General features: G+C 70.0%; 4 protein-coding genes across 4 annotated transcripts in view; 3 read left to right on the forward strand and 1 right to left on the reverse strand.

Annotated features, from left to right (window-relative positions):
- LOC309414835 (complement C4-like) overlaps positions 1-10,062 on the forward strand; it is a gene marked incomplete at both ends in the record, with an annotated part of 10,366 nt that extends 304 nt beyond the window's left edge. The window contains 16 exon segments of the mRNA XM_082012211.1: positions 687-744; positions 747-866; positions 1,643-1,759; positions 2,746-2,911; positions 3,058-3,224; positions 4,259-4,429; positions 4,658-4,717; positions 4,851-4,944; positions 5,052-5,352; positions 5,574-5,664; positions 5,905-5,979; positions 6,670-6,772; positions 6,962-7,933; positions 8,357-8,440; positions 9,159-9,279; positions 9,942-10,062. Of these exon segments, the coding sequence (XP_081868337.1) occupies positions 687-744; positions 747-866; positions 1,643-1,759; positions 2,746-2,911; positions 3,058-3,224; positions 4,259-4,429; positions 4,658-4,717; positions 4,851-4,944; positions 5,052-5,352; positions 5,574-5,664; positions 5,905-5,979; positions 6,670-6,772; positions 6,962-7,933; positions 8,357-8,440; positions 9,159-9,279; positions 9,942-10,062 (2,821 nt within the window).
- Positions 10,063-11,038: 976 nt separating this feature from the next.
- On the forward strand, positions 11,039-14,011 carry CENPA (centromere protein A; the record flags this gene model as incomplete). Its single annotated transcript, XM_082012254.1, has 4 exons — positions 11,039-11,123; positions 11,794-11,885; positions 12,552-12,629; positions 13,684-14,011. 4 exons carry the CDS (start codon positions 11,039-11,041, stop codon positions 13,816-13,818), a joined length of 390 nt encoding a protein of 129 aa, XP_081868380.1. The 3' UTR covers positions 13,819-14,011.
- Positions 14,012-14,265: 254 nt separating this feature from the next.
- Positions 14,266-20,902, forward strand: CYP21A2 (cytochrome P450 family 21 subfamily A member 2; the record flags this gene model as incomplete). Its single annotated transcript, XM_082012212.1, has 10 exons — positions 14,266-14,449; positions 14,697-14,786; positions 15,272-15,423; positions 16,475-16,570; positions 17,385-17,492; positions 18,120-18,206; positions 18,274-18,459; positions 18,904-19,073; positions 20,360-20,463; positions 20,555-20,902. The coding sequence occupies 10 exons, from the start codon at positions 14,266-14,268 to the stop codon at positions 20,797-20,799; spliced, it is 1,422 nt and encodes a 473-aa protein (XP_081868338.1). The 3' UTR covers positions 20,800-20,902.
- Positions 20,903-21,352: 450 nt separating this feature from the next.
- The window catches only part of TNXB (tenascin XB), a gene marked incomplete at its 3' end in the record, with an annotated part of 54,052 nt that continues 49,034 nt past the window's right edge, over positions 21,353-26,370 (reverse strand). Inside the window, exons 39-44 of the mRNA XM_082012213.1 lie at positions 25,949-26,081; positions 25,398-25,549; positions 24,292-24,468; positions 24,091-24,244; positions 22,972-23,135; positions 21,353-21,433 (exon numbers count right to left, since the gene is read on the reverse strand). Of these exons, the coding sequence (XP_081868339.1) occupies positions 21,353-21,433; positions 22,972-23,135; positions 24,091-24,244; positions 24,292-24,468; positions 25,398-25,549; positions 25,949-26,081 (861 nt within the window). The remainder of the gene's footprint in view (positions 21,434-22,971; positions 23,136-24,090; positions 24,245-24,291; positions 24,469-25,397; positions 25,550-25,948; positions 26,082-26,370) is intronic.

The raw sequence follows: 26,370 nt of genomic DNA on the forward strand, positions 1-26,370 counted from the left end.
GGCTGGGGGGCGGGGCGTGGGGGGGACATTGGGGGAAGGGGGAGGACATGGGGGGGGCCGCGGGGGGAGGGGCGGGGGGGCGGCCCGGACGCGGGGGCCGTGGGGCGGGCGCGGAGCCGTGGGGCGGGCCCGGAGCCGTGGGGCGGGCTCGGAGCCGTGGGGCGGGCGCGGAGCCGTGGGGCGGGCCCGGAGCCGTGGGGCGGGCGCGGAGCCGTGGAGCGGGCCCGGAGCCGTGGGGCGGGCCCGGAGCCGTGGGGCGGGCGCGGAGCCGTGGGGCGGGCCCGGAGCCGTGGGGCGGGCGCGGAGCCGTGGGGCGGGCCCGGAGCCGTGGGGCGGGCGCGGAGCCGTGGAGCGGGCCCGGAGCCGTGGGGCGGGCCCGGAGCCGTGGGGCGGGCTCGGAGCCGTGGGGCGGGCGCGGAGCCGTGGGGCGGGCCCGGAGCCGTGGGGCGGGCGCGGAGCCGTGGAGCGGGCCCGGAGCCGTGGGGCGGGCCCGGAGCCGTGGGGCGGGCGCGGAGCCGTGGGGCGGGCCCGGAGCCGTGGGGCGGGCGCGGAGCCGTGGGGCGGGCCCGGAGCCGTGGGGCGGGCGCGGAGCCGTGGGGCGGGCCCGGAGCCGTGGGGCGGGCGCGGAGCCGTGGGGCGGGCCCGGAGCCGTGGGGCGGGCGCGGAGCCGTGGGGTGTCCCCGCAGGCTGACGGCGCTGGTGCTGCGGGTGCTGGCGCTGGCCCGGCCCTACCTGCCGGCGGCGGGGGGGGCCCGGGGGGGGGCCCCGGGGGGGGCCCGGGGGGGGCCCTGCGCTGGCTGCTGCGCCAGCAGCGCCCCAGCGGCGCCTTCGCCGAGAGCCGGAGCGTCCTGCACCGCGAGCTGCAGGTGGGGCTGGGGGCACCGCGCCCCCCACCCCCTCCCCGCCGCCACCCCCGGGAGCCCCGTGTCCCCCTGCGCGTCCCCCCCCCCCCCCCGCTGGGCCCCCCCGGGTCACCCCCGTGTGCATCACCCCCGTGCCCCCCATGTCCCCCTGTGCCCCCCATGTCACCACCGTGTGCGTCACCCCCGTGCCCCCCCGTGTCACCCGTTACCCCCGTGCCCCCCATGTCCCCCTGTGCCCCCCATGTCACCCCCGTGTGCATCACCCCTGTGTCCCCCCGTGCCCCCCCGTGGCCCCCTGTGGCCCCTCGTGTCACCCGTCACCCCCGTGTCCCCCATGTCCCCCCGTGCCCCCCCGTGTCACCTGTCACCCCCGTGTCCCCCATGTCCCCCCGTGCCCCCCCGTGTCACCCCCGTGTGCATCACCCCCGTGCCCCCCCGTGTCACCCCCGTGTGCATCACCCCCGTGCCCCCCCGTGTCCCCCATCACCCCCATGCCCCCCATGTCCCCCTGTGCCCCCCCGTGTCACCCCTGTGTGTGTCACCCCCGTGCCCCCCATGTCCCCCTGTGTCCCCCCGTGCCCCCCCGTGTCCCCCATCACCCCCACGTCCCCCTGTGCCCCCTGGTGTCACCCCCGTGTGCGTCACCCCTGTGTCCCCCCGTGCCCATCCCTGTCCCCCATCACCCCCGTGCCCCCCATGCCCCCCCGTGTCACCCCCGTGTGTGTGTGTCCCATGTCCCCCCCGCACCCCCCCTCACTCCCCCGGCCCCGTGTCCCCAGGGCAGCCTGGCAGACCCGGGCCCCGAGGCCACCGTGTCCCTGACGGCCTTCGTGGTGGTGGCCCTGCAGGCGTCGCGCGGCCTCCTGCCACCCGGCAGCCCCGAGCACCCCGGCCTGGTGCCTCCCCCGCCCCCACCCCCGCCCCCTCCCTGTGTGCCCCCCCGGGGTCCTCGCATCCCACCGGTGTCCCATGTCCCATCCCCCGTTCTGCCCTCGTCCCCACACCCCTGTCACGTCCCCGGGTCACCCCACATCCCCGTGGCCCCCATGACTCCCCATGACCCCCCCACATCCCCGTGACCCCCCGTGACCCCCCACATCCCCTTGACCCCTGTGACCCCCCATGACCCCCATCCTCTTGACCTCTGTGACCCCTGTGACCCCTCTGCCCCCCCACATCCCCATGACCCCCCACATCCTCTTGACCTGTGACCCCCGTGACCCCTCTGCCCCCCCACATCACCACGACCCCCCATGACCCCCCCATCCCCTTGACCTCTGTGACCCCCGTGACCCCTCTGCCCCCCCACGTCCCCGTGACCCCCTGTGACCCCCCCCATCCCCTTGACCTCTGTGACCGCCGTGACCCCTCTGCCCCCCACATCCCCATGACCCCCCACATCCCCTTGACCTCTGTGACCCCGTGACCCCTCTGCCCCCACATCCCCATGACCCCCCACAACCCCTTGACCTCTGTGACCCCGTGACCCCTCTGCCCCCACATCCCCATGACCCCCCACATCCCCTTGACCTCTGTGACCCCGTGACCCCTCTGCCCCCCACATCCCCATGACCCCCCACATCCCCTTGACCTCTGTGACCCCGTGACCCCTCTGCCCCCCCACATCACCACGACCCCCCATGACCCCCCATCCCCTTGACCTCTGTGACCCCCGTGACCCCTCTGCCCCCCACATCCCCATGACCCCCCACATCCCCTTGACTCCTGCGACCCCCCATGACCCCATGCCCCCCCACATCCCCGTGTCCCCCCATGACCCCCCCATCCCCTTGACCCCCGTGACCCCTCGTGACCCCCGATGACCCCCCCCATCCCCATGGTCCCCCATGACCCCCCCCATCCCCGTGTCCCCCCGCCGCAGGACGAGGCTCTGTCTCGAGCCGCCGCCTTCCTGCGTGGCCGCGTGGGGACCCTGGGCACGTTCGGGACGGCCATCACGGCCTACGCGCTGGCGCTGGGGGACACCGGCCCCCCCGGCCCCTCCCCCGCCCTGGAGCGCCTGCGCCGCCTGGCCCGGCCGGCCCAGGGTGAGCCCCGACCGCGCGGGACCCCCGGGCCACCCTGGGGTCCCTCGGGCGCGGGTCGTGGCCCCGGACCCCCGGGCTCCCGGGGGGGCGTGGCGGCTCCCGGCCGCCGGGGCCCACGGGCGCCCCTGACCCGCGGGGTCCGGCAGGGGCCCGGGCGCAGTTCTGGCCGGCCGGCGGCCCGGCGGCCACGGTGGAGGCCACGGCCTACGCGCTCCTGGCGCTGCTGCAGCACCGCGACGCCGCCGGCGCCGCCCGCGCGGCCCGTTGGCTGCGGGAGCAGAGCAACTACGGCGGCGGCTTCCGCTCCACCCAGGTGCCTGGGCGGCGGGGGGACACGGGGCGGGGACCCCCGGGGCGGGGACCTCTGGGGCAGGGACCCTTGGGGTGGGCCCCTCTTGGGGCAGGGACCCCCGGGGGGGGGACCCCCGGGGCGGGGACCTCTGGGGCGGGGACCCTTGGGGCAGGGCCCCCCTTGGGGCAGGGACCCCCGGGGTGGGGACCCCCGGGGCAGGGACCCCCGGGGCGGGGACCTCTGGGGCAGGGACCCTTGGGGTGGGCCCCTCTTGGGGCAGGGACCCCTGGGGCGGGGTCCTCTGGGGTGGGGTCTCCTTGGGGCGGGGACCCCCGGGGCGGGGACCTCTGGGGCGGGGACCCTTGGGGTGGGCCCCCCTTGGGGCAGGGACCCCCAGGGTGGGGACCCCCGGGGCAGGGACCCCTGGGGTGGGGACCTCTGGGGCAGGGACCCTTGGGGTGGGCCCCTCTTGGGGCAGGGACCCCCAGGGCGGGGTCCCCTGGGGTGGGGTCTCCTTGGGGCGGGGACCTCTGGGGCGGGGACCTCTGGGGCGGGCCCCCCTTGGGGTGGGCCCCCCTTGGGGCAGGGACCCCCGGGGCGGGGACCCTTGGGGCAGGGCCCCCCTTGGGGCAGGGACCCCCGGGGCGGGGACCTCTGGGGCGGGGACCCTTGGGGTGCGCCCCCCTTGGGGTGGGGACTCCTGGGGCAGGGTCCCCTGGGGTGGGGACCCCCAGGGTGGGGTCCCATTGGGGCGGGGTCTCCTTGGGGCGGGATCCCCTGGGTTGAGGCCCCCTTGGGGCAGGGACCCCCCGGGCGGGGTCCCCTGGGGTGGGGTATCCTTGGGGCAGGGACCCCCCGGGGTGGGGTCCCATTGGGGCGGGGACCCCCAGATGCCCATTGGAACTTGTGGGTCCCCGGGGTGAGGGTGCTCCAGAGACCGGGGTGCCCTCGGCGGCAAGGGGGGTGCCCTGGGGTGGGGCCATCCGGGACGGCGGGGTGCCCCGGGCGGGGTCCCTGCGGGCCGGGTGCCCCCAGCCGACGCCCGGGCGCCGCAGGACACGCTGGTGGCGCTGGAGGCGCTGGCGCAGATGTGGCTGCGCTGGGGGGACGCGGCCGCGCCCGGCCTCAGCCTGGGGCTGTCCTGGCCGGGGGGGGCCCGGGGGGGCCCCGGGGGGACCCGGGTGACACTGGGACCCGGCCTGGAGCCACTGGAGCAGGAGCTGCAGGTGGGGACGGGGGCGTCGTGGGGGGTGTGAGGGTGGGGGGTCGGGGGGGGCCTGAGGGGATGGGGGGCCATGGGGGGGACAGGGGGTGCGTGGGGGGGCACAGGGGGGGCACAGGGGGGACATGGGAGGGACGGGGTACATAGGGGGTACTGAGGGGGGACATGGGGGGGACAGGGGCTGTGGGGGGCTGTGGGGCCGTACTGCCCCTCACCCCCCACGCCCCCCCAGGTGCCCCTGGGCAGCCCCATCACGGTGCGGGTGGAGGGACACGGCGAAGGGACCCTGACGGTGAGCGATGCCCGAGCCCCGACACCTGCCCCCCAGCTGTGCCCCCCAACTGTGCCCTCCAACCCCTGCCCCCAACCCCCGCCCCCCAGCTGTGCCCCCGGTTCCTGGCCCCCAAGCCCTGCCCCCCCGCCAGGTCCTGCGCCAGTTCCGCCTCATGGCCCCCCTCAACGGCACCTGCCGGGGGCTGGGCCTGGAGGTGGCCGTCACCGGACCAATCATCTACGAGGGTGAGGCCACGCCCATCACAAGCCCCCTATATAAACCCCGCCCCTCTGCCACGCCCGCTTGTGAGGGGGCGGAGCCACATTCCCCCGTTAATGGCCGCCCCCTGCAGAGGAGGACTATGAGGACTATGAGGAGGAGGAGGAGCTTGAGGAGGAGGGGGCGGAGCCTGGCGAAGGGGCGGAGCCTGCAGACAGTCCAAAGCCTACGGAAAGGTCGAGGCCTGTGGATGGGGCAGAGGCTGCACAAGGGGTGGAGCCTGCAGAGGGGGTGGAGCCTGTGCAAGGGGCGGAGCCTGCTGAGGACACCACCACCCCGCGCCCCACGGCACGGTGGGAGGCGCAGGGGCGGCGGCGGCGGCGGCGCGACGTGCGTGACCCTGGACGGAAGGTCGCCTTCCTGGTCTGCATCTGGTGAGGGGCGGGACTTCCTGTGCACTGGGGCGGGACTTCCTGTCCTGCCTGTAAAAAGGGGGGCGGGACTCCTTTCTGTGCCCGTAAATGGGGGCGGGACTTCCTGCTTTGTCCCTAAATGGGGGCGGGACTTCCTGCTTTGCCCATAACTGGGGGCGGGACTTCCTGCCCCATGGGGCGGGGCGCGTGTCTCCGCCCCCTGACGGGCGCGTGGCGCGCAGGCGGGAGGCGGGGGCGGAGCTGGCGGGAATGGCGGTGGCCGAGATCTCCCTGCTCAGCGGCTTCCGGCCCCATCGCCCCGACCTCGACAAGGTGGGGGGTGCGGCGGGGGGTGGCTGGGGGCTCTCGGGGATCTTGAGGGGGTCTTGGGGGGTGTTGGGGTTTGGGGGTGTTGGGGTGCGGTGAGGCGTTGGGGGGCGTTGGGGTGCTTGGGGGCTCTTGGGGGGTTTTTGGGGGGGGTATGGGGGTGTTGGGGGCCCTCAGCGTGTTGGGGGGCTGGGGGGGGTGGGGGGGTACTGGGGGTGTTGGGGGGGGTCACCGTGTCCCCCCCAGCTGCAGGACGTGGTCGATCGCTGGATCAGCCACTACGAGCTCAGTGGGGCGCGGCTGGTCATCTACCTCGACGAGGTGGGGGGCTGTCACCCCGCGTCCCCCATGACCCCCATGTGCCACATGTGCCCCCCATGTGACCCCAATTCCTCCGTGTGCCCCACGTGCCCCCCATGTGCCCCCCACGTGACCCCCATGACCCCGTGTGCCCCATGTCCCCCCACGTGCCCCCCACGTGACCCCCATGTCCCCCATGACCCCGTGTGCCTCATGTCCCCCATGTGCCCCCCACGTGACCCCCATGACCCCGTGTGCCCCATGTCCCCCCACGTGCCCCCCATGTGCCCCCCACATGACCCCCATGACCCCGTGTGCCCCATGTCCCCCCACGTGACCCCCATGACCCCGTGTGCCCCGTGACCCCCACGTGACCCCCACGTGACCCCCATGACCCCGTGTGCCCCATGTTCCCCCACGTGCCCCCCACGTGACCCCCATGTCCCCCATGACCCCGTGTGCCTCATGTCCCCCATGTGCCCCCCACGTGACCCCCATGACCCCGTGTGCCCCATCTTCCCCCATGTGCTCCCCACGTGACCCCCATGTCCCCCCATGACCCCGTGTGCCCCATGTCCCCCCACGTGCCCCCCACGTGACTCCCGTGTCCCTCCATGCACCCCCCATGTCCCCGCATGACCCCCATGACAGCCACATCCCGCCATGTGCCCCACGTTCCCCCCACCCCCCATGCCCCACATCTCCCCCCAGGTCCCCACCCAGCGCCAGTGTCTCAGCTTCGGGGCCACTCAGGAGGTGGCCGTGGGGCAGCTCCAGCCGGCCATGGCGGCCATCTACGACTACTATGAGCCGGGTGGGCGTGGCAGATGGGTGGGCGTGGTCCATCTGTGGGTGGGGCCTGCAAGTGGGTGGGGTCTGTGTGGGTCGGAAGCAAACCAACCCTGGGGGCTGGATGGTGCCGTTGGGTGGTGGGTGTGGCCTGTAATGGGCGTGTCCCGGGGTGGGGTATGTTTGTGTTGACTCCGCCCACGGCCCCGCCCAGATCGGCGCTGCACCGTCTTCTACAACGCCCCCCGCAGGAGCAGCGTCGTCCCCACCCTCTGCTCCTCCCAGGCCTGCCTGTGCGCCCAAGGTGCGGCCCCCTCCCACCCCACGGCACCCCACACCTGGGGGGCACCCAGGCATCTGGGACCCCCACACCCCGCCCCACGGCACCCCACACCTGGGGGGCACCCAGGCATCTGGGACCCTCACCGCACCCCACGACACCCCACACCCAGGGAGCACCCAGGCGTCTGGGACCCCCACACCCTGCCCCATGGCACCCCACACCAGGGCCACCCAGGCATCTGGGACCCTCACCGCACCCCACGACACCCCACACCCAGGGAGCACCCAGGCGTCTGGGACCCCCACACCCCGCCCCATGGCACCCCACACCAGGGCCACCCAGGCATCTGGGACCCTCACCGCACCCCACGACACCCCACACCCAGGGAGCACCCAGGCGTCTGGGACCCCCACACCCTGCCCCATGGCACCCCACACCAGGGCCACCCAGGCATCTGGGACCCTCACCGCACCCCACGACACCCCACACCCAGGGAGCACCCAGGCGTCTGGGACCCCCACACCCTGCCCCATGGCACCCCACACCAGGGCCACCCAGGCATCTGGGACCCTCACCGCACCCCACGACACCCCACACCCAGGGAGCACCCAGGCGTCTGGGACCCCCACACCCTGCCCCATGGCACCCCACACCAGGGCCACCCAGGCATCTGGGACCCTCACCGCACCCCACGACACCCCACACCCAGGGAGCACCCAGGCGTCTGGGACGCCCACACCCCACCCCATGGCACCCCACACCCGGGGGGCACCCAGGCATGGGGGGGTCACCCAGCAGCACCCCTCCACCCAGGCGCGTGCCCCCGGCTCCGGGGGGGGTCACAGTCGCTGACGCTGGACGATCGCCTCGACTTCGCCTGCTACAGCCCCCGCGTCGACTACGGTGACCCCCAAACCCGCACCCCTAAGCCACACCCCCAACCTGCACCCCCCGTTGCTGCCCCTGTATCCCTGTCACCCCCCGACCCCCATAAACCACAAAATGACTTTGACCCCAGTGACCCCAACCCCCTTGCCCCATGACCCCTCAACCACCATGACCCATTCTTGACTTGCTGACCCCATTGGTCCCCAGGTTCCTGTGACCCCTGCGACCTCTGCCCTCTGACCCCAATGCCCCATGACCCCTGTGACCCACCAGGCCCCACAACCCCCAGCCCTTGTGACCTCCCTGACCCCTGTGACCCCATGACCCTATGACCCCTTTGCTAGCCCTAAATCCCTGACCCCCTTGAACCCCCCAGCCCCCAAGCCCATGACCCTCTGACCCCCCATGACCCCTGTGGCCCTTGACCTCTGACCCCAGCACTGGTGGTTCGGGCACTGGACCAGACTGAGGTCGGGCCCTTCCTGGCCTTCGAGATCGAGATCCTGGAGGTTCTACTGGGAGGTGAGACTGGGGGGACTGGCGGGGGGGCTGGGAGGGATGGGGAGGGGCTGGCGGGAGACTGGGAGGGACGGGGAGGGGCTGGCGGGAGACTGGGAGGAACTAGGAGGGAGGCTCGGGGCACTGGGACACACTGAGGGGCCGCTAGGGGGCACTGTGGGATCATACTGGGGTGCACAGCGCTGTACTGGGGTATACTGGCATATACTGGTAGGCCACTGGAGGGGGATAAGGGCACCAGATGGGCAGGCCTGGGCCATACTGGGGCGCACTGGGATATACTGGGCCATACTGGGTGGAGCTGGGAGGGCGCTGGGCCATGCTGGGGGGTACTGGGAGGTACTGTGCGATATCAGGGTGGTGCTGGTGGGACCCTGAGCCATACTGGGTGAGCCGGAGGGAGAACTGGGCTGCACTGGGAAAGCTGCGGGAGGGTGCTGTGCTGGGAGGGATTACTGGTTCTTACTGGTGCATACTGGAGCATACTCGTTCTTATTGCTTCTTACTGGTGCTTACTGAGTCATACTCTTAAGTGGTTCTTGGTGGTACCTGCTGGTACATACTGGTGCTTACTGGTTCTTAATGGTGCTTACTAGTGCATAACAGTTGTGACTGCTGCAAACTGGTTCTTACTGGTACATAGTGGTTCTAAGTGGTTGTTACCGGTGTGCACTGGCGCATACTGGTTGTTACTGGTGCTGACTGGTGCCCTGGCTGGCAGAGGCAGCCCCGGGGGGGCGTGGCCAGGCGCTGGGGCGGGGCAGTTGCCCCCTGAGGCTCCGCCCCCACCGGCAGTACCTGCTGATGGGGGGGGAGGGGATAGTGACCGACCCCCACGGACGGTGAGAGGGGACCCCGGTGTCCCCCGCTGCGCCCCGTGTCCCTCCATGTCCCCCGTGTCCCCCACATCCCCTCATGACCCCCCATGTCCCCCCACATCCCCCCTGTCCCCCCAACATCCCCTACATCCCCTCCATGTCCCCCCATGTCCCCCCACATCCCCCCTGTCCCCCCATGTCCCCGCACATCTCCCCATGTCCTCCTGCCCCCCCGTCCCCCCAACATCCCCCCACATCCCCCCTGTCCCCCCATGTCCCCGCACATCCCCCCATGTCCTCCTGCCCCCCCGTCCCCCCAACATCCCCCCACATCCCCCCTGTCCCCCCATGTCCCCGCACATCCCCCCATGTCCTCCTGCCCCCCCGTCCCCCCAACATCCCCCCACATCCCCCCTGTCCCCCCATGTCCCCGCACATCTCCCCATGTCCTCCTGCCCCCCCGTCCCCCCAACATCCCCCCACATCCCCCCTGTCCCCCCATGTCCCCGCACATCCCCCCATGTCCTCCTGCCCCCCGTCCCCCCAACATCCCCCCACATCCCCCCATGTCCTTCCACGTCCCCCCAACATCCCCCCGCCCCCCATTTTCCCCCCCATCCCCCACGTCCCCCCTGTCCCCCCTCTCCCCCCATGACCCCCCCGTGTCCCCCCGTCTCCTCTCCCAGCCCCCGGTTCCTGCTGGGTCCCCACTCGTGGGTGGAGGAGGTGCCGCCCCTCCCCCGCTGCGCCTGCCGCCCCCTGCGGGACTTCCTGGGCACCCTGCGCGCGCTCGGCTGCCCCGTCTGACCCCGCGCGAGCCACTGGCACCACGCTGGAAGCGACTGGGAGCTACTGGGAGCAACTGGGACCACACCAGAAACGACTGGGACCATGCTGGGGGGAACTGGGATCACACTGGGAGCAACAGGGAGTGACTGGGACCACACTGGGGGCAGCTGGGGCGATGCTGGGAGGCAACTGGGAGCGTGCTGGGGCAGCTGGGAGCTACTGGGAGCAACTGGGACCACACCAGAAGTGACTGGGACCACACTGGAGTGACTGGGACCATGCTGGGGGGAACTGGGATCACACTGGGAGCAACTGGAGTGACTGGGATTATGCTGGGGGTAACTGAGAGCGACTGTGGGTGACTGTGACCATGCTGAGGGAGACTGGGATCATACTGGGATCATACTGGGAGTGACCAAAACCGTGCTGTGGGTATCTGAGAGCAACTGAGACCATGCTGGGAGCAACAGGGATGATACTGGGAGCAATTTGCCCCGTGCTGGTGGCAACTGGCGGCAACTGGGACAGCCTCCCCCCCCTCCCCCCCCCCAATAAATGCTGAGCTCAGCGCCCGGACGCCCGGAGCCGCGGTGGGGCCCGGGGCTGGGGGCGGAGCGATGCAAATTTATACTAATGAGACTCGCCGGGGTCTTCGCCCCGCCCCGCGGCCGCCGCGGCACCATCGAGACGCGGCCTCCGGCGGTGCAGAGCGACGGGGTGGGCGGGCACCTATTGGGCGGGCGGAAGTGACGTACCCGAGGAGCGCGGCGCGGCGGGAGGTTTGAATCCGAGCGGCGGCGGCGGCGGCAGGTTGGGGGGTCCCTGGCATGACGTCATAGCAGGGCAGTGACGTCAGGAAGGGGTAGCGGGGGGGGGTGACGGGGGGGCCTGGGGCGGGGCGGGGGGGGCGCCCGGACCCCTGGGGCCCCCCTGACCCCCGAACGCCCGGGTCCCTCCAGCCCTCGACCCCTCCCGAGGTGGGCGTGGCCTCGCCATGCCCCGCCCCAAGCCCGCCGCCCCCCGGCGCCGCGGCGTCCCCGCGCCCCCCCCGCCCCCGCCACCGCCCCGGCGGCGCCGCAGTGAGTGGGGGGGCTCCGGAACCCTACGCTATGGACCCGCCCTATAGACGTCCCTGGGCCCTATGGATCCCCCCCGCACCCTATGGACCCTTCCCGGGACCCTATAGACCCTTCCCTATAGACCCTTCCCTATAGACCCTTCCCTATAGACCCCCACGGACCCTATGGACCCTTCCCGGGACCTTATCTATCCCCCACTCCCCCCTCCCAAACCTATGGACCCCCCGGACCCTATGGACTCTTCCATATAGACCCTCCTGGGCCCTATGGACCCTTCTCCTGACACAGTAGACCCTCCCTCCCCCCTCCCAACCCTAGGGACCTCCTGGACTCTATGGACCCTTCCCTATAGACCACCCGGGGCCCTATGGACCGTTCCATGAACCCTATAGATCCTTCCCTCCCCCCTCCAAAACCTATAGGTCCCTCTCAGATCCTATGGATTCCTCCTTCCCCCCTGGACCCTGGGCATTCTGAGTCCCCCCCTTAAGGTTCCCTCCCGTTCCCCGAACCCGGCCCCTATAGATTCCCCCAGGCCCCCTGGATCCCTCCCCCCTGCCCCGACCCTATAGATCCCCCCAGCCCCGGTCCCCCCCTGTCCCTGCGCCCCCCGCTGCCAGCAGCCCCTGACGCTGTCCCTGTCCCCCCCCGTGTCCCCCCTGCCCCCCAGGGCTCCGGCTGGGGCAGCGGGCGCTGCAGGAGATCCGCAGGTACCAGAGCAGCACCCGCCTGCTGCTGCGACCCGTGCCTTTCACCCGCCTGGTGAGCGCCCGGGCACCCCCAAACCCCTCCGGCACCCTCAAGCCCCCCCGGGACCCCTGGGATCTGCCAACATCATCCTAGGGCTTCCCAAAATACCCCCAGGACCCTCCAAAATCCACCCCGGGACCCCTGAAATCCACCCCAGGACCCCCAAAATCCCCCTGGGACACCCCCAAGTGCCCCTGGGACCCCCCAAATGCCCCCGGCACCTCCAACACGCCTGGGGACCCCCCACACGCCCAGGGGGCCCCACATCCCCAGCATAGTCACAGCCCCCCAGTGTCCTTGCCCCCCCCACCATGACGTGGGTCCCCTCCCCCTGTCCTTGTCCCTTCTGCCGCCATGACGCAGTGTCCTCGTCCCCCCAAGTGTCCTTGTGCCCCTCGCCTTGACGGGGAAGGTGCCCCTCCTCCCACGGTGGCCCCGTCTCCTGTCCCCACACCCAGGGCATCCCCATGGAGGGGGGGGGTGTCCCCCACCCGCGGTGTCCCCCCAGGGGTGAGGGGTATCTCCCCACACCCAGCGTGTCCCCATGTCCTCGTGGTGTCCCTCACCCTCGGGGGATGTCCCCATGCCCGGGGGTGCCCAGGGTGCCCCCCTGTGTGTCCCGGGGGTCCCCATGCCCGGGGGTGCCCAGGGTGCGACCCGCGTGTGCCCCCACGCCAGGTGCGGGAGATCTGTCTGCTCTTCACCCGGGGGGTGGATTACCGCTGGCAGCGCATGGCGCTGGTGGCCCTGCAGGAGGTGGGTGCTGGGGGCCGGGGAGTCCCCTGGGTGCTTGGTGGGGCTGGAGAGGGGTCTCCAGCTTGCTGGGAGGTCTAGGGGGGTCCCATGGGTGCTCAGAAGGGTCCCATGGGTGCTGGTGGGGTCTCATGGGTGCTTGAGGGCTCTAAGGGGGGGCAATGGGGGGCTGTGGGGGTCCCATTGGTTGCTCGGTGGGTCCCATGGGTGCTGGGGGGGGTCCCAGAGGTGCTTTGGGGTTCTAAGGGGGGGCAATGGGGGGCTGTGGGGGTTCCATTGGGTGCTCGGTGGGTCCCATGGATGCTGGGGGGGGTTCCCAGAGGTGCTTTGGGGTTCTAAGGGGGGGCAATGGGGGGCTGTGGGGGTCCCATTGGTTGCTCGGTGGGTCCCATGGGTGCTGGGGGGGGTCCCAGAGGTGCTTTGGGGTTCTAAGGGGGGGCAATGGGGGGCTGTGGGGGTTCCATTGGGTGCTCGGTGGGTCCCATGGATGCTGGGGGGGGTTCCCAGAGGTGCTTTGGGGTTCTAAGGGGGGGCAATGGGGGGCTGTGGGGGTCCCATTGGTTGCTCGGTGGGTCCCATGGGTGCTGGGGGGGGTCCCAGAGGTGCTTTGGGGTTCTAAGGGGGGGCAATGGGGGGCTGGGGGGGTCCCATTGGGTGCTCGGTGGGTCCCATGGATGCTGGGGGGGTCCCAGAGGTGCTTTGGGGTTCTAAGGGGGGGCAATGGGGGGCTGGGGGGGTCCCATTGGGTGCTCGGTGGGTCCCATGGGTGCTGGGGGGGGTCCCAAAGGTGCTTTGGGGTTCTAAGGGGGGGTAATGGGGGGCTGTGGGTGTCCCATGGGTGCTGGAGGGGGGTCCCATGGCTGCTGGGGGTCCTAGAGGAGTTTGGGGGCTGTAAGGGAAGGCTGTGGGGGTCCCATGTGTGCTGTGGGGGTCCCATGGGTGCCGGGTGGTCCCTGGTCGCTGGGGGGGACTGTTTCGGGCTGTGGGGGGAGGGTGTCCCGTTGTGGGGTACCCCCATTGGAGGTCCGGCTATGGGGTGGGGTGTTTGGGGGCGCAGGCGGCGGAGGCCTTTGCAGTGCGGCTGCTGGAGGACGCCTACCTCTGCACCCTGCACGCGCGGCGCGTCACCCTCTTCCCCAAGGACCTGCAGCTGGCGCGGCGCCTGCGGGGGCTGGAGGGGGGCATCGCCTGAGCCCCCCAGCCCGCCCCACACTGCCCCCCAACAACCCTGGCCAGCACCCCTGGCGCCTCCCACCTGCCCTGGGCGCCCCCGAGACCGTCCCCGGGCCCCCCCCCGAGGCCCCCTGGGCCCCCCTGTCCCCCCCAATAAAGCCCCGCTGACCCCGGGCTGACCCTGGGCTGACCTGACCCCCGGGGCTGCCTGACGGGGGGGGCTTAGGGGCTCCCCGCTGCAGGGGCGGGGCTTTGGGCGCCCCGCCTGTTACAGGGGCGGGGGCTCGAGGGGGGCGGGGCTTAAGGGTCCATCACTATAGTTGCGGGGGCGTGGCTTGTGCGCCGGCCAGGCTTCGGGGGGCGGAGCTTAGCCCCCCCCCCCATAGTGGCTGGGCGGTGGGTGGACCCCGTCTGCGGGGGCGGGGCTGAGGCGCCCATATAAGGGCTGCGCGGCGCGCGGGGGGCGATGGCGGCCGCGCTGCTGGCGCTGGCGCTGCTGGCGCTGCTGGCGCTGCTGGCGGCGGGGGCGGGGCGGGGGCGGGGCCCCGCCTGGGGGGCGCTGCACCTGCTGCACCCGCAGGGGGCGCTGCACCTGAGCCGCCTGGCGCGCCGGCACGGGCCCGTCCTGCGCATGCGCCTGGGGGGGCGTGGTGAGTGGGGCGGGGGGGCACCCCCGGGCCCCAAACCTGACCCCAAACCCCCCTCCGGGCCCTGAGCCCCCCCTATGGGGACTCCCCCAGACCTGCCCCTTGGGGACCCCAACCCTCCCCCTTCAGCCCCCCCCCCAGCCCCCAGCTTACCCCCCGGGACCCCCGCCCCAGGGCTGCACCACCTCCCCCCAATTTGGGGTGCCCCCCGGTTTTGGGGTATCCCCCAGCCCCCCACGTTCTCCGCCAGAGGTGCTGGTGCTGAGCTCGGCGGAGACCATCCGGGAGGCGCTCGCGCGGCACTGGGGGGACTGGCTGGGGCGCCCCCCAAGTTACCTGGGTATGGGGGGCTGTGGGGCTGGGGGGGCTCCCGGAGAGTGAGGGTGGGAGTCCATGGGGTCGGGGCGTTATGGGGTGAGGGGACCCTATGGGGCTGGGCGGAGAGCTATGGGGTGGGAAGGGTTATGGGGCTGTGGGTCTCTGTGGGGTGGAGGGCTCGTATGGGGCTGGGGGGGTCTAGGGGACTGGGGGGGGGGTTATGGGGCTGGGAGGGGGCTACGGGCTGGGAGGGTTCCCGAGGAGGCGGGAAGGGCCTATGGGGCCGGAGGGGGGCTATGGGACCGGGCAGGCTATGCAGCGGGGGGGCGCCCATGGGGCTGCTATGGGGTGGGGAGTTGCCCTATGGGTTGGGGGGGCCACGGGGAGGGGGACCCTATGGGGCTGGGGGGCTTGCGGGGCGAAAGGAGGACCCGTGGGGTGGGGGGTCCCTGTGGGGCTGGGGGTGCTCTGTGGGGCGGGGACGAGGGCGGCTGCGCTGCCCCGCAGCGGGGCTGGTGTCGCGGGGGGGCCGCGACCTGGCGCTGGGGGCGGCGACCCCCGGCTGGCGGCGGCAGCGCGCGGCGGCGCGGGGGGCGCTGGCGCGGGCGGGGGGGCGGCTGCGGCCCCTCCTGCGGCGGCAGGCGCGGAGCCTCTGCGCGGTGAGCACCCCCCGGCCGCGCCCCGCACCCCCACCCCGCACCCCAACCCCGCACCTCCGGCCGCGCCCCACATCCCCACCCCGCACCCCAACCCCGCACCTCCGGCCGCGCCCCACATCCCCATCCCGCACCCCAACCCCGCACCCCAACCCCGCACCTCCGGCCAAGCCCCACATCCCCACCCCGCACCCCAACCCCGCACCTCCGGCCACGCCCCACATCCCCACCCCGCACCCCCACCCCGCACCCCAACCCTGCACCTCTGGCCGCGCCCCACACCCCCACCCCGCACCCCAACCCTGCACCTCCGGCCGTGCCCTGCACCCCCAACCCTGCACCCCCAGCTGCGCCCTGCACCAAATCCCGCGCCCCTAAACCTGTACCTCCCAACCCGCACCCCCAAACCTGCCCCCCAAATTGCATCCCAAACCCCCCAATTGCACCCTCAACTATCACCCTGCACCCCAACCCCCACACCCTAGAACTCTGCACCCCAAAAACCTGCCCACCGCACCCCAAAATCCCCTCACATCCTCAACCCGCCTCCCAACCCACTCTCAGAGCCCCCCAATACCCCCCAGGGGCCTCGGTACCTGCTTAGGGCCCCCCAAATCCCCACAGGTCTCCCTATACCCCACCAGGACACCCTAAACCCCCCTAAGGGACCCCAACCCCCCCGGGACCCCCCAAAACCACCTTAGGGCCCCTCTGTATCACTCTGGGACACCCCAATGCCCCTTAGGGTCCCTGCAAGCCCCCTAAGAGCTCCCCATATCCCCCTACGACACCACAAAACCCCCTTAAGGGACCCCCTGTATACCCCTAGGTCACCCCAATATCCACCTGGGGATCCTAAACCCCCCTTAGAGCCCCCAATACACCCTTAGTGCCCCCCAAACCCCCTTTTGACCCCTAATACCCCCTCAGGGCCCCACAGTACTCCCCGGGGTTCCTCAATACCCGCTTAGCATCCCCTTTTTCCCCCCGAATATCCCCCCCGTGCTCCCCAATACCCCCAGGTGCCCCTCCCCTGACCCCCCTGCCCCCCCAGGAGCTGCGTTCCCACGGGGGGGCCCCCCTGGACCCCTTTGAGGTTTTCCCGTTCCACACCTGCAGCACCATCGGCCGCCTCCTCTTCGGGGACCTGGTGGGGGTCCGGGAGTTTGGGGGGGCCCAGGAGTTCTGAGGGGGGGCCCAGGAGTTCTGAGGGGGGCTCAGGCGTTTGGGGGGGCCCAGGAGTTCTGAGGGGGGGCCCAGGAGTTTGGGGGGAACCCAGGAGTTCTGAGGGGGGGCCCGGGAGTTTGGGGGGAACCCAGGCCTTTGGGGGGGGCCAGGAGTTTGGGGGGGCTCAGGAGTTCTGAGGGGGGGCCCAGGCGCTTGGGGGGAGCCCGGGAGCTTGGGGGGCCAAGAGTTTGGGGGGAGGCAGGAGTTTGGGGGGGCTCAGGAGTTCTGAGGGGGAGCCCAGGTGCTTGGGGGGGGGCCCAGGTGCTTGGGGGGAGCCCAGGAGCTTGGGGGGGCAAGAGTTTGGGGGGAGCCAGGAGTTTGGGGGGGCCCAGGAGTTCTGAGGGGGGCTCAGGTGGTTGGGGGGGGGCCCAGGAGTTCTGAGGGGGGGCCCAGGAGTTCGGGGGGGCCCAGGCGCTTGGGGGGGCAGGAGTTTGGGGGGAGCCAGCAGTTTGGGGGGGCCCAGGAGTTCTGAGCGGGGCTCAGGTGGTTGGGGGGGGGCCCAGGAGTTCTGAGGGGGTGCCCAGGAGTTCGGGGGGGCACAGGCACTTGGGGGGAGCCCAGGAGCTTGGGGGGGCAGGAGTTTGGGGGGAGCCAGGAGTTTGGGGGGGCTCAGGAGTTCTGGGGGGGCCAGGCATTCGGGGGGGACCCAGGCATTCGGGGGCCCTGGCTTCCGGGGCGGTGCCTTTCGGGGGGTGCTGTTTGGGCTCGGGGGGGACCCAGGCATCCGGGCCCCCCAGATGCCCCCCGAGGCGGAGGTCCGGGCCTTCACCCGCTGCGTGGTGGAGCTGCTGGAGGTGTGGGGCAGCGCCAGCGTCCGGGCCCTCGACCTGCTCCCCGTGCTGCGGGTGAGCCCCGCCGTGGGGCTGGGCCCTCTGGAGGCCCTGCGGCCTATATGGGGAGGGCTATATGGGGCTGGGGGTGAGGACGTGGGGCTGGGGGGTGGTTTAGGGCCTATGTGGGGCTGGGGAGGGGGTTTCTGGGAGCTCTGTGGAGCTCGGAGGGACATAAGCAGCGGCACTGGGAAGGGGCTATATGCTCAGGGTCTATGTGGGGCTGGGAGGGTGTCATAGGGTCTATATGGGGCTGGGGAGGTGCTTATATGGGCTTGGGGAGGTTGTATAAGGTGTGGGAGGGGCTGGGGGTATAGGGTCTATATGGAGATGGCTGTTCTATATGGAGTTGGGGGGCTGTATGGGGCTGGGAGGGGCGCCTATGGGCGTTGTGTGGGGCTCAGACAATCTATATGGAAGGGGGTAAAGGGTCTATATGGCCCTGGGGAGTCATATGGTCTGTATGGGGCTGGGCAAGTCCGTAAGACTGTGCGGAGGGTGGCCTATAGTGTCTATATGTCCCGGGGGGGGGGGGGTGGTGCAGCTACAGGGTTTATAAGGGCTTGAGGGGAGTTATAGGGCATCTATGGGGGGGGTGTCTATGGGGCCCTGGGGGGTCCCTATGGGATCCATACGTCCCAGGTCCTGCCCAACCCGGGGCTGCGGGAGCTGCTGCACCTCGTCGAGCACCGCGACGCCTTCGTGGAGGCCCAGATCCGGCGGCACGAGGTCAGGGGGGACCCACGTGTCGGGGGGGACGCCGGCAGCCGGGCGGGAATGACCCGTGTTCCCGCAGGAGTGCCCATCCCCCCCGGGGGACACGGTCCTGGGGGCGCTGCGGGGACGGGACCCCGGCGTCCGGGGGGGTCCCCTGAGCCCCCCCCGCCTCCACATGGCCCTGGTCGACCTCTTCATCGGGGGCACCGAGACCACGGCCGCCGCCCTGGCCTGGGCCGTCGCCTTCCTGCTGCACCGCCCCGAGGTGCCACATGCGTGTCACAGCCGTGTCTGGGTGCCCACGCCTGTCCCCACGCGTGTCCTGCATGCCCCCCGTGCCCCCCTCCCTGTGGCCGTCACCATCCCCTTTCACCACCCTGAAGTGCCACACGCGTGTCACACCCACGTCCACATCCCCACACTCGTCCCTGAGGCCCCACGGGTGTCCCCAGCGGGTCCCGCGTCGCCACCCGTGTCCTACGTGTCTCCCTTGTCCCCCTCCCTACGGCCATCGCTGCCCTGAGGTGCCACACGCGTGTCCCATCCATGTCCATGTCCTCACACGGCGCCTTGGTCCCGTTTATGTCCCCCCTGGCTGGCACTCGGTGCCCCCCGGGGTGGGAACCTCCCCATGATGCCTCGGGACATACGTGTCGCGCCAGGGGGCGGTGCCAGGCACGTGACATATGTGCGCCCCGCGTGTCCCCAGCTGCAGGAGCGGCTGCGGGCGGAGCTGTGGCGGGAGCTGGGTCCCACCGGGACCCCCCAGGCAGGGGACACGGGGCGCCTGCCCCTCCTCCACGCCACCATCACCGAGACCCTGCGCCTCCGGCCCCCTGCGCCCCTGGCCCTGCCCCACTGCGCCCGCCGCCACACCAGGTATGGCCAGCAGGAACCAGTATGGACCAGTAGGAACCAGTATAGCTGAGTGTGTACTAGTATGAACCAGCATGAACCACTACAGACCAGTAGGAACCACTGGGCATCAGGGTACAGCATCGAGCATCAATGTGTAACAGTGTTTTGCAGCACTTTAGACCAGTATGGACCAGTATAGGCCAGTATGGACTAGAACAAAGCAGCATAAACCACTAGAGACCAGTAGCGACCACTGGGCACCAGGTTGCAGCAGTACACCAGTCTGTTTTGAACCAGTAGGTTTGAATCCCCAGTAGGGCCCAGTAGACCCCAATAGACTCAAGTAGGGTCCCGTAGGCCCCAGCAGTTCCCAGTAGACCTCAGTAGGTGCCAGCAGGCCCCAGTACATCCCAGTAAGCCCCAGTATATCCCAGCAGGCTCAGTAGGCCCCAGAAGATGTCGGCAGAGCTCAGTACAGCCCACTAGGGCCCCAACAGACCCCAGCAGGTCTCAGCATGCTCCAGTACACCCCAGTGGGCCTCAGAAGAACTCAGCAGCACGCAGTGTGTCCCAGTAGACCCCAATGGACCCCAGTAGGCCTGAGTAGGCCCCAGCAGTTCCCAGTAGGCCCCAGTAGAACCCAGTGGACTCCAGCAGGCCCCAGCAGTTCCCAGTAGATCCCAGTAGTGCTCTCTGCACGCTCCAGTACACCCCAGTGCTCCTCAGAAGACCTCAGTGGTGCCCAGAATGTCCCAGTGGGCCCAAGTAGGCCCCAGGAGGCCCCAGTAGACCCCAGCAAATCCCAGTAGAACCCAGTGGACTCCAGCAGGCCCAAGTAAGACCCAGGAGGACCCAGTAGACTGCAGTACATTCCAGTAGATCTCAGGAAACCCCAAGGGACTACAGTAGGCTAAGGAGATCCCAGTAGGCCCCGGTGGACCCCAGTATATCCCAGTAGGCCCCAGGAGATCCCAGTAGCCCCCAGCAGGCCGCAATAGAATCCAGTAGGCTCAAGGAGGTCTCAGCAGGCCCCAGTAAGCCCCAGAGGGCCCAGCAGATTCCAGTAGGCCCCAGCGGGCCCTAGTAGACTCTGACAGATCCCATTAGGCCCCAGTAGACCCCAGCAAAGCCCAGTAGGACCCAGTAAGTCACAGTGGACACCCAGTAGGCCGCAGCAGGTCCCAGTATGGCCCCAGTAGACCCCAATAGACCCCAGCAGAGCCCAGTAGACCCCGGCAGGTGCCTGCGGGCCCCAGGACAGCCCAGCAGGTCCCAGTACATCCCAGTACTCCCCTGTCCCCTCCCAGTGTCGGGAGCATCGCAGTGCCAGCCGGCTCCATCCTGGTTCCCAACCTCCTGGCTGCCCACCAGGACCCCGACATCTGGCACCACCCCGAGGCCTTCCTGCCTGGTACGCCCGGACGCCGGGGTCCCCTAAAGCCCTCTGGGTGGGTCCCTTCCCTGAACGCCTGGGTCCCCTGACCCCCCCTTGCCCTCCCCAGAGCGGTTCCTGGCGCCGGGGGCTCCATGGCGGGCGCTGGTGCCCTTCGGCTGTGGGGCCCGCTCCTGCCTGGGGGAAGGGCTGGCGCGGGCCGAGCTCTTCGTCTTCCTGGGTCAGATACTGCAGGAATTCCGCCTGGAACCCCCCGCCCCGGGGGTCCTGCCCTGCCTGGAGGTGTCGGCAGGCACTGTCCTGCGCTGCCCACCCTTCCGCGTCCGCATGGTGCCCTGCCAGCCCCCTGCCTGACCGAGCACGGGGATCGGTCCCGTATGCCTGGGGCTGCCGGCTGCCTGCACCCCCGGCTGCCTGCACCCCCGGCTGCCTGCACCGCCAGCTGCCTGCACCCCCGGCTGCCTGCACCCCCGGCTGCCTGCACCGCCAGCTGCCTGCACCCCCGGCTGCCTGCACCCCCGGCTGCCTGCACCGCCGGCTGCCTGCACTCCCAGCTGCCTGCACCCCCGGCTGCCTGCACCGCCGGCTGCCTGCACCCCCGGCTGCCTGCACTGCCGGCTGCCTGCACCCCCGGCTGCCTGCACCCCTGGCTGCCTGCGCCCCCCGACGCCTGGGTCCCCGCCATGCTTCCCACCCCCCGGACGCATGGATCCCCTCACCCCAGGCCACCCAGATGGGTGGGTCGCCCCTTCCCTCCCGCAACCCCCCCACCCCCCGGATGCCTGGGTTCACCAGGGGGAGGTGGCAGCTTTTATTGCCCCCCCACACCCCATAAAAGCTTCACCTCTGCCCCCCACCCCCCACAAGTTCTGCCTCCTTTCTGGGTCCCCCCGGCACCCGGGCCCCCTCAGTCGCGCTGCGGCCGCAGCTTCATCTCGGTGAAGGGGATGGAGAACTCGAAACCTTTCCAGGGAAACCAGTTGATGCCCTGGGGAGATCCGGGGAGGGGGGGGGGATGTCCATCAGGCCCTATAGGTACCCTATAGATACCTATAGAACCCTCTAGACTCCTACAGATGCCCTAGATCCCTGCCCCATGCCCAAACAGAGGGGATCTAGGGCTAGCCTCTATAGGGTCTTGGGCACTATGGAGCCTATAGGGTGTGTGGTCACGTGGCCCGCGTATCCCCCATAGGCCCCCTGTTGGGGTGCAGTGCCCACCCCTGTCCCAGGGCCCTCTTAGCACCCCTATGGTCCCCGTAGGTATCCGCTCCTGTGGGCAGTGCCACAGGGGTCTTGTGCTCCATAGTGCCTGAATAGGTCACCCCATAGGACATCCTCCCCCATAGCCCCTATAGAACATTGTATAGTCCCTATAGCCCTGTTATGGGCCCCACTGTGACCTCCATAGGACCCCCCATGTCCCCTGTAGACCTCCGTATACCCCTATCGACCCCCCATATGCCCCTACAGGCCCCCCTGTGGTCCCTATAAACATCTGTGTGCCCCTATAAACCCTCCTATTGGCCCATAGAGACCCCTGTATGTCTCATGTAGTGCCTAAGGCTTCTCTATGGTCCCTTATAGACCCCCCATATAGCCCTTATAGGTGCCTGTATGCCCCTACAGGCCCCCTCCATGGCCCCTTTAGCCACCTGTATGCCCCTAGAGGCCTCCTTATGGCCCATATAGCTCCCCTGTAGTCCCTATGGACCTTCCTATGGTTGCTTTAGGCCCCGGTAGCCGCTACAGTCCCCTCCTTTGTCCCTATAGACTCTAGATCACCTGTGGCTCCTACAGCACTACTATGGCCCCTACAGACCCCAATATGACCCCTATAGACCCACCATGCCCCCCATCCACCCCCTTATGTGCCCTTTAGGTTCCCTTATGGTCTCCCATGGCCTCTACAGATCTCATCAACAGCACTCTGGCCCCATAGGCCCCCTCTAGTTGACCCCTCTGGCTCCCTATAGGTCCCCCTGGCTCCTATAGGCTCCCTATGGCTCCTATAGCCCCTCTATGTCCCATATAGGCCCTATTACACCCCTACAGCCCCATCAACTACACTCTGGCCCCATTGGTCTCCTCCAGTTACCCCCTATGGCCCCCTATAGGTTCCCTATGGCCCCTATAGACCCTATTATAGCTCCTATAGACTCCCTTGTGGTGCCTACAGACCCCATTATCCCACTAACTGCACTCTGGACCCACAGGCCTCCTCTAGCTGCCCCCTATGCCCCCCTATAGGTCCCCATAGGCTCCCTATAGACCCCATTATGGCCCCCTACAGCCTCCATCGACCCCTTCTAGTTGACCCCTATGGCTCCTATAGGTCCCCCACAGACCCTATAGGTCCCACATGGGCCTTGTAGATCACATTATGGCCCCTATAGGTCCCACATGGCCTCTATAGATCTCCATTATGGTCCCTTATATCGCCCACTAACCCCACTCTGGCCCCATTGGTCCCCTCTAGTCACCCCCTATGGGCCCCCTATAGGTCCCCAGCCCCTTATAGCGTACCTGGTGGTGGTGGGGGGTCCCGTAGCGCCCGTTGAGGTTGGCATAGTGGCAGTTGTGGTACCACCAGGCCCCCGTGTAGGCGACGGCGCAGGGGCGGGGGCGGCCCCGGGGGTCCCGGTCCCGTGTGGAGAAGGGGCTGCCTGCGTGGTAGGAGAGCGCGTCCCCTGCGGGACCCCCTGTCAGACCCCCGGGCCCCCCGGCACCCCACATGACCTGGAGACCCCCAGACACCCCCAGGAACCCCCCAGGAACCCCCAGGGCCAAGAGATCCCCCCAAGACCCCCCCCCAGGGAACCCCCCATGATCCAAAGACCCCCAGACCCCCCAAGGGATCCCAGGGCCAAGGGACCCCCAAAACACGCCAAGACACCCAGAGACCCCCCAGGAGCCTTCCCAGAGACCTCTCCCAGGGACCCCCCCAGAACACCCAAGACCCCCCTGTGACCCCTCCAAGGTCTGGAGACCCCCAAGTCCCCCCCAAAGACCCCAAGACCCCCTCAGGACCCCTCCAGCCCCCCCCCATGGGCCAAGAGACCCCAAATATTCCCCCCTAGGGCTTCTTCATGGGCCAAGGGAACCCCAAGGCCCCCTCAGGACCCCCCAAGACCCCACCAGGACCACCCAAGACTTTTCAAGATCCCTCTGGAGCCCCCCAGGACCTTTCAGGACCCTGCAAGGACCTCTTTCATGGCTAAAGAGACCCCCAATACCCCTCCAGAGACCCCCAAGGTCCCTCCCAGGGTCCTCCCCATGGGCCAAGAGAAACCCAAGACCCCTCCAGGACCGCTCAGGACCTCCTCAAAGACCCCCCCCCAGGATCACCTAAGACCCTTCAGGACCACCTAACCCCCCAAGACCTCCCAAGGCTCCACCAGAACCCCCCAAGACCCCCCAAGCCCCCTCTAGGACCCCTCAAGACCACCTAAGACCCGCAAAACCCCCTCAGGACCACTGAAGACCCCCAAAAACCTCCCAAGACCCCTCCAGACTCCCCCCCAGGGACCGCCAAAGACCTTTAGGACTCCCCCAAGCCCCCTCAAGATCCCCCCAGGACCACCTAAGACCACCCAAGACCCCCCCCAAGACCCCTCAGGACCCCCTCGCCGTCGTCCCCCGTACCGGCAGTGCCGCTGTAGGCACCGAGGCGGAGGCGATAATGCTCCTCGGGGCCGGCGACGGCGAAGTCGCGGTAGCGGGCGAAGGCGGCGTCCCGTGGGGTGCGGAGATCCACCCGCAGCTCCGTGGGGGTCCCCGCCGTCAGCGCGTGCAGCGCCTCGTTCCCTGCGCCCCCACACCTGCGTCCAGCCACCGCCCCCACGCCTGGGGGTCCCTCCCTGGGTCCCCCCTGCCCCCCGGGTGCCCCCACCTCCCGGTGCCCCCCGGCGGACGCCCGTCCTCACCCAGCCAGAACTCCCCGGTGACGTTGCCGAAGCCGCGGGCGTAGGCCCCCCACTCCCGCCAGAAGTCGGTGCTCCCGTCCTGACGGCGCTGGAACACCTTGGGGGGGGTCAGGGGGGCCCCAACACCCCCCACCCCTCACTGACCCCCCGTTGCCCCCCAAGGCAGCCCCCCGACCCCCATTCCCCCCCCGACCCCACCCCAGCTCCCCCCAAAACCTCCCATTGGCCCTCCCAAAACCCCTCAGACCTCTCCAGTGCTCCCATTGACCCCCCTCCAGTAGCCCCACTGCCTCCCATAGAGCCCCCCCAGACCCCCCCGTGCCCCATTAGTGGCCGCCATCGCTCCCCAGTCCCTCCCACTGCCCCCCACAGAGACCCCCAGACCCCCACATTGGCCCCAATTTCCCTCCATAGAACCCCTTCACCAGTGACACCCGGTGCCCCCCAGGATACCCCAGTGCCACCCCATAGAACTTCCCAGACCCTTCCAGTGCTCCCATTGACCTCCCCAGTGCCCCCCATTACCCCCCAGGAGCCCCATTGCCCTCACAGAAAATCTCAAGTGCCCCCATTCGCCCCCTCCAGCCTCTCCCAGTGCCCCCCAGGACCCCCATTGCTGTCCAGGAGCCCCGCACTACACCCTAGACCCCCCCAAATGATACCCCAGACCCCCCAGTTTATCCCAGTGACCCCAATTGCCCCCAAGACTCCCCAGTGCCCTCCAGGATGCCCCGTAGACCACCTGTATCCCCCCAGTATGACTCCCCAGACCCTCCCAGTGCCCCTCAGTTCCCCACCAGAGCCCCCAAAGCCCCCCAGGACCCCCTACTGCCCATTTCCCCCCATATTCCCCCACTGTGCCTCCATATGACCCCCCCCAGGCCCTCCCAGTGCTTCCCAGTTCCCCACCAGACCACACGTTGCCCCTTCAAGACCCCCATTTCCCCTCACAAAATCCCCAATCACCCCCTACAGAAGCCCCTCCATCCCCTTCCTGTGCCCCCCAGTGCCCCCCAGTTGCCCCACCAGCCAGCCGCCGCCATCGGTCTCCATGTCACAGAAGACGCGCAGGGGCCTCCCGGGGTCTCCCCCGAGGAAGATGAGGGTCTCGCGTGAAGGCCCCGGCCCGTTCAGCTGCTCCTCGGCGCAGTCCCGGGGGTGCGGGTGGGGGAGGGGAGCTGGGGGGGCCGGGGGGCACAAAGGGTTTGGGGACCCTGGCATCCAGGGACCCCTAAGGTGCCCTCGAGAATTCTGGGGACCCAGGTGTCCAGGGGACCCAGGCACCCGGGTGCCCCCACCCAAGAAACCCCCCAGCCCCCCACCCAGGGACCCAGGTGTCTGGGTGATGCCCACCCAGGAACCAGCCCTCCCCAAGGACCCAGGCATCTGGGTGCCCCCCACCCAAAGACCTAAACAGTCCCCCCCAGGACCCAAGTGTCCTGGGGACCCCCACCCCAGGGCCCAGCACCCCCTACCCAGGGACCCAGACGTCCAGGTACCCCCCACCCAGGAACCCAGGGGCCCCCCACCCAGGGACCCAGGGGCCCCCCACCCAGGGACCCAGGCATCTGGCTCACGGGTGTCAAAGGTGGCCTCCAGTGGGGTGGGGGAGGCGTCCCCCCCCCGCCCCCACAGCTGCACCCCATAGCGCCCCACCGGCTCCAGGCCCCACAGCTGATGGGATGTCGCCTCGGGGGGCAGGCGCAGCGTCTGGTGGGGGGGGCACAGAGGGGGTATTGAGGTCCCCTGAGTCATTATTGGGGTCTCCAGGGTGTTACTGGGGTCCCCCACGGGGGCACGGCCGTCTCTGGGGGGCATTAGGGGTTCCACATAGGGTTACTGGGGCCTGCAGGGGGGCATTGGGGTCTTCGAGGGTTTACTGGGGTCCCTGGGGGAGGGATTTGCATCCCACAAGGAATATTGGGGTCCTCTGGGGGGGTCAGGGTGCCCAAGGGATTACTGGGGTAACCAGGAGGTTATTGGGGTTGCACAAGGACTA

The sequence above is a fragment of the Phaethon aethereus genome (assembly GCF_964289735.1).
Source record: "Phaethon aethereus genome assembly, chromosome: 33".
Lineage (NCBI taxonomy): Eukaryota > Metazoa > Chordata > Aves > Phaethontiformes > Phaethontidae > Phaethon > Phaethon aethereus.